Here is a 14228-nt window from a genome sequence, read left to right as displayed (position 1 = left end):
GACACCCTCCCACTGTGAGCCAGCAGGCCTCAAATTAATCAAACTACAGTACAAATGAGGGAACACAAGCAAAACCCCAAACACACAACCAACCCAGTCTGAATGGGGCGGGGAGCTGTCCGATCCCTTATAAAGGACCTGATTACCGCCAAGCACCTGATGTGTCCCACAGCACAGCAGTGCAGTCCCGCTGGCAGGGAATAGGAGAGATATCCTCGTGAAGGAGTGTCCATTACACGTCTGGGCCTGGACCACTTGATGTGCACCTTTCCCCCCAAAACCATCTCCTATGGAAACAATAACCAGCCTATATACAGCATCCCTCCCTGGGCCTTTTGATTTCATCCCTCCCTGGGCCTTTTCAATACAACAGGAGGGGGAAAGCATACAGACATGAATGAACAGGTGACATGGGGTGACCTCTGCATGTTATTCACGCATGGGCCTTGCACCAATAGAGAATGATAGAGGCCTTTCGTGGCCAAAAGGCCTTATTAGCATGGACAGCGCAATTGAGGGCTTCCACCATTTTAATCTAGTCAACTGGGTGGGACTTCCAAATTCATTGGCTGATCCCTCCTGGTGACCCTGTTGGAGTCATGTCCAACCGGGTCATCAGGAAGGATCAGCCAATCGTGAAGATTGACTACTTAAAAATGATCCTCAATGGCGCTGCCCATGCTGTCACATACACTACAATGGTACAGATAAAGAGTAGTCCTCTATCTATCTCTATGCGTGCACCTCTCACAATACATTTGGTAAAACCAATGTCAGCAGGTTTCATACATATGCAAAGGACTAGACAGCCTGCAGTCTGGCTTCGCTTCCATTTTAATGGGATTACCAGGAATGTCAGAAAAAAAACATTGATTGAAAATTGAGGATTTATGTGGTTTTACCACCGGTTACGAAAGGAGACGATTTACAGACTAATCCACAACTGCCTTTTGGAATACAATCTCACCAATCCACATGGCTTCACTCAAACACGTCACACCAAAACCATTACAATTATTCCATTAAGCGGGTGAAAAAAATATGCAACACCAAAAATAAGATATGTTCACATTTATTTCTTGTGCAGGGACTTTTATATACAGATACATTTTATACTTCTAATTTACATGAATTGTGAAATAAATGTATCAGCTAGTGTTCCAATATTCCTCATTTTTAAAGTTGACTTTGGAAGTACTAACATAACAGAATTAGAAAAAGGAGCACAATGATAAGTGAACAGTGACATGAGATACAGTATTATACAATTCAATCCAGTCTAATTATGTCAGATAGTGTTTCTATATTTTACATGTTTAATTTTGTTAGTCAAATAACTATTGCACTAAATACTTCTGACAAACACATTTCATCTGTATTTTTTTTTTACATAAAAACCACAACTAGTCTGATTTGTTCTCTAATACAATCAATAATGAGCAACTGTGCAACTGCTCCTCAGTAGTGTCCATTATAGTGTATGAAAACAATACAAAATACATTACTTAGAGGGACCATGGCCCAAACAGAGCAAAAAGTGGTACAAAAAAATGTAAATAAATAAAATCATAAATGATTCTCTCAATGTTATCCCTGTCCCAGGGCGCTGACGAAAGGAGACAGATACTGACCTGTTCTCAGCTACTCAGTGGAAAGGACCTGACAGTGACAACTAATCTACTACTAGCATATATATTGATAGACACGGATACAGGCTAGTGACATGCCTTACAAACACTTATTAACAGGTACAGAATTCAGCCCTCTTTACCATGAAGTAGCACACATCTAGTATGTTACAATAACTAAGAGTTCAGCACTAAACCGCTGCAGGCAGATATGAACCTGGTTATTCCTCTAAGCTATTAAAACATGCCGTGTGTGGTGAGGTCCTACACTACGATTTGGTGGTGGTGGTTACCAGCTGCGGTTGACTGACTCAGATAGAAAACTCAGGCCTTGAGCTGTTGTGTTTTCTCAGTCACTTTTCCATGATCAGAAGTCTATTTTCACCATTGCCTCTTGTTGTTGGCTAAGCCCTAGTCAGATATAGCCAGGCCCCTACATTGAAGAACCCACAGCACAGTGTGTGCTGCTATATAACCGTTTGGAAGCCATTCTACCAACACCACATACAGGAAAGTCTGATTATTGCACAGAAGCACTGAACTTGCAAATGTTCATGCAAATGTAGGGGAAACGCAACTACAGTACACTCTGAAATCACTGGTTGTTCACTACGACGCGACATGATTATTCACTTCTTTAATGGAAGACTAAAACACACTGTTTGCAGTGGGGAACATGAAGCTCTCTAGGTGAACTTCTACTTGGGCTCTTTGAACCTCAGTTGGACAGGAGTAGAGGCTGAGGAGTGTACAGGGTAATGACATGGTAGAAAACAAACATCAGGAGACTCTACTAGGCTCGACAGTGACTGCATGACCTTCTTCAGACACCAGTAGAACATTTTTAAAAAGAGGTGCTGTTACTGTTTGGGGAAGAGCACGGCCCCATGACTCAACCATAGTTGCAAAGAAATTAGATGTATTTCTGTGTGGAATCCTCCTAGCTTCCTACAGTGAAGAAACATGTAGTTACATCCCATAATATGAACGCTTCCTGCCAGACATAGTTTCTGCTAAAACACAAAAATAGTGACAAACAGATTAAATCCCAACAACAGAACAAACAATGGGCCGTTGTCAGGGCTCATTCAGTTTGAGTACAAAGCTAAAGGAGAGTTATACAGTAGATGTATAGGAAAAACACTTTGCAATCACTAGTAAGTAATCATTTCCTCAGTTACATATAACTCCATGCACTAATGAAAGGACTATCTCTAAGGAGGGCCAAAAGGAGTGTAAGGCCGACAGAAACGGCAGAAAGCGAGAGAGAAAGAGAGAGAGGAGTGGAGGAGTGAGCTAGAGCTGCTGTGATGGGTTAGTGTTGGTGGGGAGATCTTCTCTCTTCTGCTCAGGGGGGCTGGGACCCTGACCTGTACTGCTTGAAGCTTCCCAGCAGACTCTGGACCCCCATCCTGACCCGGCGGGCCATGGAGTCAGCAGGCGGAGTGGGCAAGCAGGAGCCCAGGCTGGGAGGCCTCGCGTCCAGACACTTCTGATAGCGCAGCTGTGGACAGAACACACACACACACACACACACACACACACAGCAGGACTCCATCATTACAGACACTGAAACACATCAATACCATTCCAGTTTATTAATAAAATGTTCTATACTATAGACAAAATATCATCCTTCAGCCCGTCTCTCTAGACCACTGATTTTGACTCACCATGCAGGCGGCCTGCACCGCCTCACTCAGGCTGGCAGCGTTGGGCTCACACCAGAACATGTGACAGATGAAGTCCCCGGGGCCCTTGGCCATGATGAAGGCAAAGGTGTGGATGTCCTTTCCCACACCCATGAAAGACAGGAACCGCACCCGGCACTCTGACATCACCTCCTCAGTCTGGGGAGGACAGAGGACACAGCAGGGTCAGGAGAGAGCCATACTGACATGACTGCTACCAAATGTCTGTGTGTAAAGGAGATGATGTTGTGGATGGGTTAGTTAGTAACTACCTCTCTGGTGAGGATGGTGAGAGTGGCAGGGGCCACGTTCACAGAGACGGGGGTCCAATCCTGCTTCCTTGTGCTGTTCATTGCAGCCTCCAAAGCATCATTGATTGTGTCCACACCTAGGAGACGAGAAGGTTTGGCTGTTAACAGTATCCACAGGGCAAGGTAAACTGCATGGGAGTAGCTAGCTAGCCACATGTGAAGTGAAGCAAAACACAGTCCCACACAAAGCACAGCCATATGCTTTATTGCACAGCTAGATATATTTACCTAACTACTAAGTAAATAAAAGATTTCCTTACCCATGCGTCCCTTACCTACAGGCTTGGTCACAGGTACGTTACCAAGGTAATACACAAGGAAACGTTGGAAATTCTCATTTTTTGGAACAGGAAACTCTGCAGAGGAAGAAGATAGGGATGGAGTTAGTGTCTGGTGTTTTACTTCTGTTCTAAAATTAACTGTAGAACTATCACAGGGGTTACCTTGAGTAGGAATCTCCATGGCTTTGCACTGGTCAGAATTGTACCTGCTCAGAAATGGCTTGGATAGTTTCCTCTCTGTCATTATCTGAATGTAAAGAGAGACATGTTCAGCTCATTGTGAAATGAGATTCCACAGGAAATAGTATATTAGATATGTGACATACAGTGGAAGTCGTAAGTTTACATACACCTTAGCCAAATGCATTTAAAACTCAGTTCACAATTCCTGACATGTAATCCTAGTAAAAAAATCCCTGTTTTCGATCAATTAGGATCACCACTTTATTTTAAGAATGTGAAATGTCCGAATAATAGTAGAGAATGATTTATTTCAGCTTTTACATCACATTCCTAGTGGGTCAGAAGTTCATATACACTCAATTAGTATTTGGTAGCATTGCTTTTAAAATGTTTAACTTGGGTCAAACGTTCCAGGTAGCCTTCCACAAGCTTTCCACAATAAGTTGGGTGAATTTTGGCCCATTCCTCCTGACAGAGCTGGTGTAACTGAGTCAGGTTTGTAGGCCTCCTTGCTCGCAGACGCTTTTTCAGTTCTAACCACACATTTTCTATAGGCTTGAGGTCAGGGCTTGTGATGGCCACTCCCAATACCTTGACTTTGTTGTCCTTAAGCCATTTTGCCACAACTTTGGAAGTATGCTTGGGGTCATTGTCCATTTGGAACACCCATTTGCGACCAAGCTTTAACTTCCTGAATGATGTCTTGAGATGTTGCTTCAATATATCCACGTAATTTTCCTGCCCCATGATGCCATCTATTTTGTGAAGTGCACCAGTCCCTCCTGCAGCAAAGCACCACCACAATATGATGCTGCCACCCCCGTGCTTCACGGTTGGGATAGTGTTCTTCAGCTTGCAAGCCTCCCCCTTTTCCCTCCAAAAATAATGGGTCATTATGGCCAAACAGTTTTATTTTTGTTTCATCAGACCAGAAGACATTTCTCCAAAAAGAACGATCTTTGCCCCCATGTGCAGTTGCAAACCGTAGTGTTTTTCTTAATGGCGGTTTATGAGCAGTGGCTTCTTCCTTGCTGAGCCGCCTTCCAGGATAAGTCGATGTAGGACTAATTTTACTGTGGATATAGATACTTTTGTACCAGTTCCCTCCAGCATCTTCACAAGGTCCTTTGATGTTGTTCTGGGATTGATTTGCACATTGACACCAAAATACGTTCATCTCTAGGAGACAGAACACGTCTCCTTCCTGAGTGGTATGACAGCTGTGTGGTCCCATGGTGTTTATACTTGCGTACTATTGTTTGTACAGATGAACGTGGTACCTTCAGGCATGAACCAGACTTGTGGAAGTCCGCCATTATCTTTCTGAGGTCTTGGCTGATTTCTTTTAATTTTCCCATGATGTCAAGCAAAGTGGCACTGAGTTTGAAGGTAGGCCTTGAAATACATCCACAGGTAGACCACCAATTGACTCAAATGATGTCAATTAGCCTATCAGAAGCGTCTAAAGTCATGACATCATTTTCTGGAATTTTCCAAGCTGTTTAAAGGCAGAGTCAAATTAGTGTATGTAAACTTCTGACCCAATAGAATTTTGACACAGTGAATTATAAGTGAAATAATCTGTCTGCAAACAATTGTTGGAAAAATTACTTGTGTTGTGCACAAAGTAGATGACCTAACCGACTTGCCAAAACTATAGTTTGTTAACAAGAAATGTGTGTAGTGGTTGAAAAATGTGTTTTAATGACTCCAATATAAGTGTATGTAAACTTCCAACTTCAACTGTAGAAGTCATGGGAGTCTCACCCTGGAGCACATCTCATGCAGACTGGTGGCGATGTTCTTGGCAGGTGAGTCACAGCGGAACACGTGACACTTGAGTACCTGGGTCAGGTTGTCTCGCGCTACATAAGCAAAGTCTCTGTTGTAACAAATACAGAAAAGTACATAATTTACATACTGGTACATGAACCCACGCATTTCTCCAACTTTAATGATAACAACCCACAAGAAAAATACTGGCAAAACAAAAATGATTGCATGCAATCATGTTAGATATGACAATACAATAAATTTAACTATATGTAGGATAAACAACATCGGACATGAGAATACATTTCTAAAAGAAAAACTGCAAATAATCATATCTGTACAATACCTTTCCCTGTATAAGGCAGCGAAATGCAGCATGAAAATAAATAATGATCAGTTAAATCGCAGTTATTACAAAAACACTAGTAGAAAATTAAAATCAGATTCGTAGTGAATGTCATTGAAAGGAAATGTTATTGCAATACCATGGACAACCCACCAGAGGGCAGATGTATGGACAACCCACCAGAGACAACCCACCAGAGGGCAGCTGTATCATTGCAACACCATGGACAACCCACCAGAGGGCAGTGTTGTCTCATGGGTGCAGTTCTGTATTTAAGCATGCCATTTGCCAAGTTGGGTTCAAATCCTGTTTGGACCCATAGGCCGCATTTACAAAGGCAGCCCAATTCAGATATTTTTTTCACTAATTGGTCTTTTGACTAATCAGTTCAGGTCTAAAAAATTCTAATGTGAAAAAATCTGATCTGATTGGTCAAAAGATCAAAATGTGGAAAGAATATCAGAATTGAGCTGCCTGTGCAAATGCAGCTGTAATGACACACAGCTGGGCAAAGAACTGCTATGTGCAATTTCAGCAGGAAAACAGACCCATATCCACAGGTCTAGGATGGGAAAACACTACCCTAAGGCATGAAGATGAACATGTTTTAATAACACTTCTTTATTTTTTAGATTTATTTCACTTTTATTTAACCAGGTAGGCAACCTGGCCAAGATAACGCAAAGCAGTTTGACCTATACAACAACACAGAGTTACACATGGAAGAAACAAACATACAGTCAATAAATAATACAGTAGAAAAAAGTATATATACAGTGTGTGCAAATGAGGTAAGGGAGGTAAGGCAATAAAGTAGGCCATAGTGGCAAGGTAATTACAATATAGCAATTAAACGCTGGAGTGATTGATGTGCAGAAGATGAATGTGCAAGTAGAGATACTGGGGTGCAAAGGAACAAAATAAATAAATAAATACAGTATGGGGATGAGGTAGTTGGATGGGCTATGTACAGGTGCAATGATCTGTGAGCTGCTCTGACAGCTGGTGGTTGAAGTTAGTGAGGGAGATAAGAGTCTCCAGCTTGGAGAGCGTGCTGTGGATGGGTGCTGCTATGGTGACCAGTAAACTGAGATAAGGCGGGGTTTTACCTAGAAAAATGTAATGCTGCAATATGTAACTTTTCGGGGGCCCGACCAAATTCACATACAAATGAGAGTTATAGATCTGTCACTCATTGAAAGCAAGTCTAATAAGTGGTAGATCTATTCTATGTGCACTATTTCTATGCTTCAATGAGAATGAATATTTTTTGTGTACACCAAATTCAAACAGCTGAAAAGACAATAATTTTAGTTTTGCAAAATATCTTTCACAGCAGTTTAGAAGGTACAAACATTCTCTACACTTAAACTTGCTTGTTTTGTCACAAACTGAAATTTGGTAAACTATTAGAATTTTTGCAACCAGGAAATGGAGTAGCAATTTCTACAGTCTGCATCTTTAAGAAAATGGAACAAATTACCAGCTATTATGTAATTCCCAGTGTCTAATATCTCTTAATTAGGTGTGGATGGGTGATGATGAAGTAATTGTTAAGTGACGGCTAAGACTAACAATTTACTAATAGATTGTGCTAAATAAACACTATATAAAATAGTACAAATTCCAAAGAGTTAAACAGCATTTTCTGTTCCTGTAAAAGTAGCTACACCACTTAATCGGACTGCAACAGTTGTGCAGTGCTTTACAACCTCCACATGTGGTGCCAAACGGTGACTAACTAGTAGACACTGACCTGCCGTTGTCTCGGCCCACACCCCACACGCGGATGCTGGCAATAGGCTGGGAGTGCAGCAGAGTCTGGCCCAGTGGGTCGATCAGATTCATAGTGTCATTCTCCAGGACCATCAGCATGTCCTTACCCTGGTAACACAACACAAACATATCACAATCCTCCTGAAGCACCACCATGCACAGCAAATTGAACCAAATTACATTTGAATGTGCCATCTGTTCTACAACTGATAATATTCTAGCAAACACCGTTTTAGATGGAGACATTCCCAAGCATTGGTGCATATGGATGACTATAATTACTCTGATGTTCAACATTATTCAACACAGAGCAGCTGCAGGGAATAGCAGTAAATGTGAGAGGTTGCTGGGTAAAAATAGACCAAGCAAGGTAAACAGAGGGTGTTGCCCAGACATCAACCCCATGCCCAGGCTCTTCCCCCAAACATGAAGAGCCTACCCCAGTCCCTTACTGTAGCCCTGCTCCTCAGACTCACCTCTCCCCAGATGCCAGCAGTGTCATGGAGGTTGTGTTTATGGTAGGACAGCTGTCTAATGCAGTTGTTGACAGCCACGCTGCTCTTCGCTGGTGCCATGTCCTCTTCAGACATCTCCACCCAGCCCAGAGAGCGCACAGCAAAATACTGGAATAGCAAATTGAGGCAGGAGAGAACACAGGATGGCCCGGAGAGAGGGATAAACCGACAGACGCAATCCAATTAGGAAAGGGAAGAGTAGTTGTATGTTGACAGGGAAGGGACAGTCAGATGACTACAGTCTTCCTGCCTCAGTGCATTAGTGAGTGTAAATGTAAGTGAATTTGAATGTACCTTAGCCTCCAAGTCAGTGCCATGGGGATCAAGGTTCTCCTCTTCCTCAGACTGGGAACAGCTAGTTACGAGGCAGGTATAGTTTGAGAAAGAATAAGAGAAGGGTTTAAGAGAAACTGTTTTGGCTGAGAATGAGAAAGCTTATCACATAATGTACTACCACCACACCACTTACTTCAGGTTGATGGATGCATAGCGCAGGGTTGCCCCTTCAAACTCCTTCAGGCTCTGATCAGAAGCCACCTCTCCCTCCAGCAATCACGAAAAATACGAAGAATTTGTCAATTCATTATCACCAAGTTGATCAACATTCAGATGTGTTGCCTTCTAAACTTCACTGTTTCGAAAAACTGAAATATTGAGGGTTGAAGCTGGGAAATGTCATGTGCTCTGTTATTGTATTATTATTTTGGCTATTGAAGCGTAATGCTCTGCTTCTGTCCCTTAGTACACGCCAAGACAGCAAAAACAAAACGTAAGCCTACTTTTTCCCATGTCAACTATTTTCCACATAATAATGATTTATCCGCAGTCTGTGGTAAGAGTTTCGTTGAATGTATATTACAAATGATGCTTTCAATTAATAATTGGAGACTGGAAAATGTCATTTTTATTACTCATTAAAATAAATAGAACATATTTTAACTGTCAGTGTTGACCTTTTGGTATAGGATATCCTAAATGTGAGGTCTTAGCCATGTCAAGATTCTCATTAGTACTTATTAATATTCCCTCTGTCTCTTACCTTCCACAACTCTCCATCACTAGTCCCTTCATCTGGGTTAGAGAGGTCTCCCCATGTTTCCTAGGAGTCAGACAAAAACATGATGCCGTTTTTATTCTAAATTGGGAGAGCATAGATATAAGTCTTCTAAGAACAGAACATGTCACAAATCATCCCTAAGGCCTATGAGTAAGAGCTCACCTCCTGCTCTTCCTCACAGGGTGTTGTCTCCAGGGACATACTGGAGGACATCATAGAGTCTCCCACCTTGTCCAGAGGGGAGGGGGGCTCCCACTGAGTAGTTCCAGTAGGGATGTGCCAGTAGTAGGTGCCTGAGGTGTCTCGAACCCGCATCCACCCAGAGGGCAGGTCTGTGTCCGCCTCAAAGGCCTCCGAGTCCCAGAAGGACTCTGTGTGGAGAGAAGGGGAGGGTTAGAACGAGGTGTCTCAACGTTGCTTGCAACCTGAGAAGCACTTGTTATGTGAGACTAGACTATAATCATCATTGCTCCAACAAAACAGTCACACGACTGATTTCAACAACTCGCCCTTACCTTTGTTTCCATTTGGAGGGATTTCAGCACTGCTTTCCTGAGACAGTGCAGGCCAGTTGGATTCTTCATCACTTGGTGTTCCATTCACATTAGAAAACAGCAGACAGGGATTTCTAGCCACCCCACCTCCCTCTCTTTCAGCCTCCACATTACTCTGTTCGGACTCCCGCTCTTCCTCTATAAAACTGCAGGCCTCTTCATCTGCCTCAGATGGATCTTCCTTTTCTTTGTCATTTTCTTCGCCCTCACCCTCTTTATCCTCGGCAGACAGTAGAGTATCAATGAGTACTGGCTCCTCGAGGATGGTCTTGGGAGATTTGGTCTGCTCCTCGTTCCTCTGCTCCTCCTCAGTGGTGTTATGAGGGGAGAAGTCCTCTTGGTTCCCATTCTGGTCCTGATGTTTCTCAGCAACTTTCCTCAGCTGGTTTTGGCCCTCCTTGACCCACTTAGCATTGTTGCCGCCAGTGGATTCTTGGTCACTCCAAAGGCCACTGTCATTCAATTTGTTTTTCAGCACTTCATCTTGATGATGGTTGTTGGCTACATGATAAGACATTTCATCATCATCATCATGGCCACCCATGGTACTATACAGCAGCTCTGAGGGGAATACAGGGGGGTATGGTTTGAGAGAAAATACATGCCTTTGCTTATCTGTCGCTCGAATGTCCAGAAAAATAACTATTGAGAGGTGTGTCAGTTTAGTAATGAGAGAAAGTGACCTGGCTGGCTTGTCAACTGTTTGACATTGTAAGGTTAACTAACATTAGTTAACTTGCCAGCGAGGTAAATGTAATGTTAGCAAGCTAGCCAGGTAGCTAGCTACCCAGCCTAACTAGTTCGCTAACTAACGTTGACATATTAAAGTAGTAAGCTAGGTAGCTAATGTTAACTGCGCCATTAGCTAGCTACAGTACATTATCCATGATGGCACAAATCGCTACGCTATACAGCTAGCAAACGTTACTAGATAACGATAGTTGGCTAGGCCTCTCTAGCTAGCTTGCTAGTTGCTAATTTAGCAAGCAATCAATAACAATTTAAATGCCATGACAATGTCAAGCGCTAGCTACTGTATTATTGCTAATTTAGCATACCAGCAATGTGGGTTAGCTAACGTTAAGTCAACTAAAAGGAAAGGTACGCGGCTTCGTTAGCCTCCTTGCTCGCTAGCTACAGAAAGTAGCTAGGTGACCATCTGAAAAAACGGGCATCATCCGCCATCATCATCCCATAATATAGCCAGAATTGGTACACGAACACAAAGGACGGCACTTTAAAATATGCGCCATTAACTACTAAATATACTTACTTGTGCTGTCAGTGTGTCTTCGCATTAAATATGTTCTCGTTATTGTTACATATTTCCACACGTATAGAGGGGTCGTTTATCTGGATTCCCAGGCAATACTGATGTTGCGCTGATGTGTATAGTGATGATGAAAGATGGGAAGGGGAGGCGGGCGAACGTCAAGAATTTGTCGCTCTGTGTTGCCTCGAGGTTCTCTGCCTCAACCCTCTTACGATCGGAGTCCACAGAATACATTATCAAAATAGATTTATAGAGGTGTTTTCGTACTAAATCAGTGCCATAGTACAGTGGTATTAACTAAATGACTATCGCCCCATAGCACTCACTTCTGTCATCATTTAGTGCTTTGAGACTAGTCAAGGATCATATCACCTCCACTTTACCTGTCACCCTCGACCCACTTCAATTTGCTTACCACCCCAATAGCTCCACAGACAATGCAATCTCCATCACACTGCACATTGCCCTATCCCATCTGGACAAGAGGAATACCTATTTACGAATGTTGTTCATTGACTATAGCTCAGCATTCAACACCATAGTACCCTCCAAGTTCATCATTAACCTTGCGGCCCAGGGTCTCAACCCCGCCTTGTGCAATTGGGTCCTGGACTTCCTGGCGGGCCACCCCCAGGTGGTGAAGGTAGGAAACAACATCTCCACTTCGCTGATCGTCAACATTGGTGCCCCACAAGGGTGCGTGCTCAGCCACCTCTGGTACTCTATGTTCACCAATGACGCCTCCAACTCAATCAAGTTTGCAGACGACACAACAGTAGTAGGCTTGATTACCAACGACGACGAGACAGCCTACAGGGAGGAGGTGAGGGCTCTCAGAGTGTGGTGTCAGAGTGTGGAAAATAACCTCTCACTCAACGTCAACCAAAGGAGATGATCGTGGACTTCAGGAAACAGAAGAGGGAGCACCCTATCCACATAGATGGGATAGTAGTGGAGAAGGTGGAAAGTTTTAGGTTCTTCGGCGTACACATCACAGACAAACTGAAATGGTCCACCCACACAGACAGTGTGGTGAAGGCGCAACAGTACCTCTTCAACCTAAGGAAGCTGAAGAAATTTGTCTGGTCACCTAAAACCCTCACAAACTTTTACAGATGCACAATTGAGAGCATCCTGTCGGGCTGTATCACTGCCTGGTATGACAACTGCAGGGCTCTCCGGAGGGTGGTGCGGTCTGCACAACACATCAACGGGGGCAAACTACCTGCCCTCCAGGACACCTACAGCACCCGATATCACAGGAAGGCCAAAAAGATCAAGGACAACAACCACCCGAGCCACTGCCTGTTCACCCCGCTACCATCCAGAAGGCAGGGTCAGTACAGGTGCATCAAAGCTGGGACCGAAAGACTGAAAAACATCTCAAGGCCATCAGACTTTTGAACAGCAATCACTAGCACAGAGGCTGCTGCCTTCATACAGACTTGAACTAATTGGCCACTTCAATGATGTTTGCATATCTTGCATTACTCATCTCATATGTACACTACCGCTCAAAAAGAAATGTCCTTGTTTTTAAAAGAAAAGCTCATTTCTTTTCCATTAAAATAACATCAAATTGATCAGAAATACAGTGTAGACGTTGTTAATGTTGTAAATGACTATTGTACCTGGAATCGGCCGATTTTTTTATGGAATATTTACATAGGCGTAGAGGCCCATTATCAGCAACCATCACTCCTGTGTTCCAATGGCACGTTGTGTTAGCTACTCCAAGTTAAACGTTTTAAAAAGGCTAATTGCTCATTAGAAAACCCTTTTGCAATTATTATGTTAGCACAGGTGAAAACTGTTGTTCTGATTAAAGAAGCAATAAAACTGGCCTTCTTTAAACTAAATGAGTATCTGGAGCCTCAGCATTTGTGAGTTCAGTTACAGGCTCAAAACGGACAGAAACAAACAACTTTCTTCTGAAACTCGTCAGTCTATTCTTGTTCCTAGAAATGGACTTTCCATGTGAGAAATTGCTAAGAAACTGAAGATCTCGTACAGCGCTGGGTACTACTCCCTTCACAGAATACCCGCAAAACACCAGTCTCAACGTCAACAGTGAAGAGGTGACTCCGGGATGCTGGCCTTCTTGGCAGAGTTGCAAAGAAAAAGCCATATCTCAGACTGGACAATAAAAATAAAAGTTTTAAGATGGGCAAAAGAAAACAGACACGGGACAGAGGAAGTCTGCCTAGGAAGCCAGCATCCTGGAGTCATTGAGACTGGTGTTTTGCAGATATATATTAAAAGGAAGTCCGGGTTTAAAATTACTCTTGAAAGTTGGAATCGTAAAATGCACAAGGTACAATTCAGAAATGGGGTAGTGCATCATCAGTTCCTCTTGTCTGTTAATCATTGCATACCTTAAAGCTATCTATAACGTGTCAGAAATGTCCAGAGAAACTAGCCTGTCAGCTAATGTTTTCCCCCAATGCTGAAAGGGGGGGCCCCCAAGTGAAAAGGTTTGGAACCCCTGATAAACACTGAACAAAAATATAAATGCAACATGTAAAGTGTTGGCCCCATGTTTCATGATCTGAAATTAAAGATCCCAGAAACTTTCCATACAAAAGCTTATTTCTCTCAAAATGTACGCACAAATTTTTCATCCCTGTTCGTGAGCATTTCTCCTTTGCCAAAATAATCCATCCACCTGACAGATATGGCATATCAAGAACCTTGTGCTGGTGACAAAAACAAATCTAAAATGTGCAGTTTTGCCACACAACGCAATGCCAGAGATGTCTCAAGTTGAGGGAGCGTGCAATTGGCATGCAGGAATTTCCACCACAGTTGTTGCCAGAGAATTTTAAGTTAATTTCTCTACC

General features: G+C 42.9%; 1 protein-coding gene across 5 annotated transcripts; it reads right to left on the bottom strand.

Moving 5' to 3' along the window:
- Positions 1 to 1056: 1056 nt before the first annotated feature.
- Positions 1057 to 13132, bottom strand: LOC118397570 (amyloid beta precursor protein binding family B member 1-like). 5 transcript variants are annotated; one of them, XM_052467997.1, is made up of 14 exons: positions 13020 to 13132; positions 10077 to 10676; positions 9724 to 9932; positions 9545 to 9603; positions 8974 to 9051; positions 8799 to 8859; positions 8466 to 8612; positions 7970 to 8097; positions 5862 to 5976; positions 4074 to 4158; positions 3891 to 3986; positions 3592 to 3707; positions 3302 to 3478; positions 1057 to 3132 (listed from the first exon to the last, which is right to left on the bottom strand). In XM_052467997.1, exons 2-14 carry the CDS (start codon positions 10657 to 10659, stop codon positions 2977 to 2979), a joined length of 2010 nt encoding a protein of 669 aa, XP_052323957.1. In that variant the 5' UTR covers positions 10660 to 10676; positions 13020 to 13132; the 3' UTR covers positions 1057 to 2976. The 5 variants fall into 5 exon arrangements, with proteins under 5 accessions (XP_052323957.1, XP_052323955.1, XP_035648368.1 ...); XM_052467995.1 differs by lacking the exon at positions 13020 to 13132 and adding an exon at positions 11389 to 11567 and having other exon boundaries at positions 8974 to 9047; positions 9544 to 9603; XM_035792475.2 differs by lacking the exon at positions 13020 to 13132 and adding an exon at positions 11389 to 11567 and having other exon boundaries at positions 3906 to 3986; positions 8974 to 9047; positions 9544 to 9603.
- Positions 13133 to 14228: the final 1096 nt, after the last annotated feature.

This window comes from Oncorhynchus keta, chromosome 18 (assembly GCF_023373465.1).
Source record: "Oncorhynchus keta strain PuntledgeMale-10-30-2019 chromosome 18, Oket_V2, whole genome shotgun sequence".
Taxonomy (NCBI): Eukaryota; Metazoa; Chordata; class Actinopteri; order Salmoniformes; family Salmonidae; genus Oncorhynchus; species Oncorhynchus keta.
Note: the sequence above shows the minus strand (reverse complement) of the source record. Positions and strands in the feature narration are given on the sequence as shown.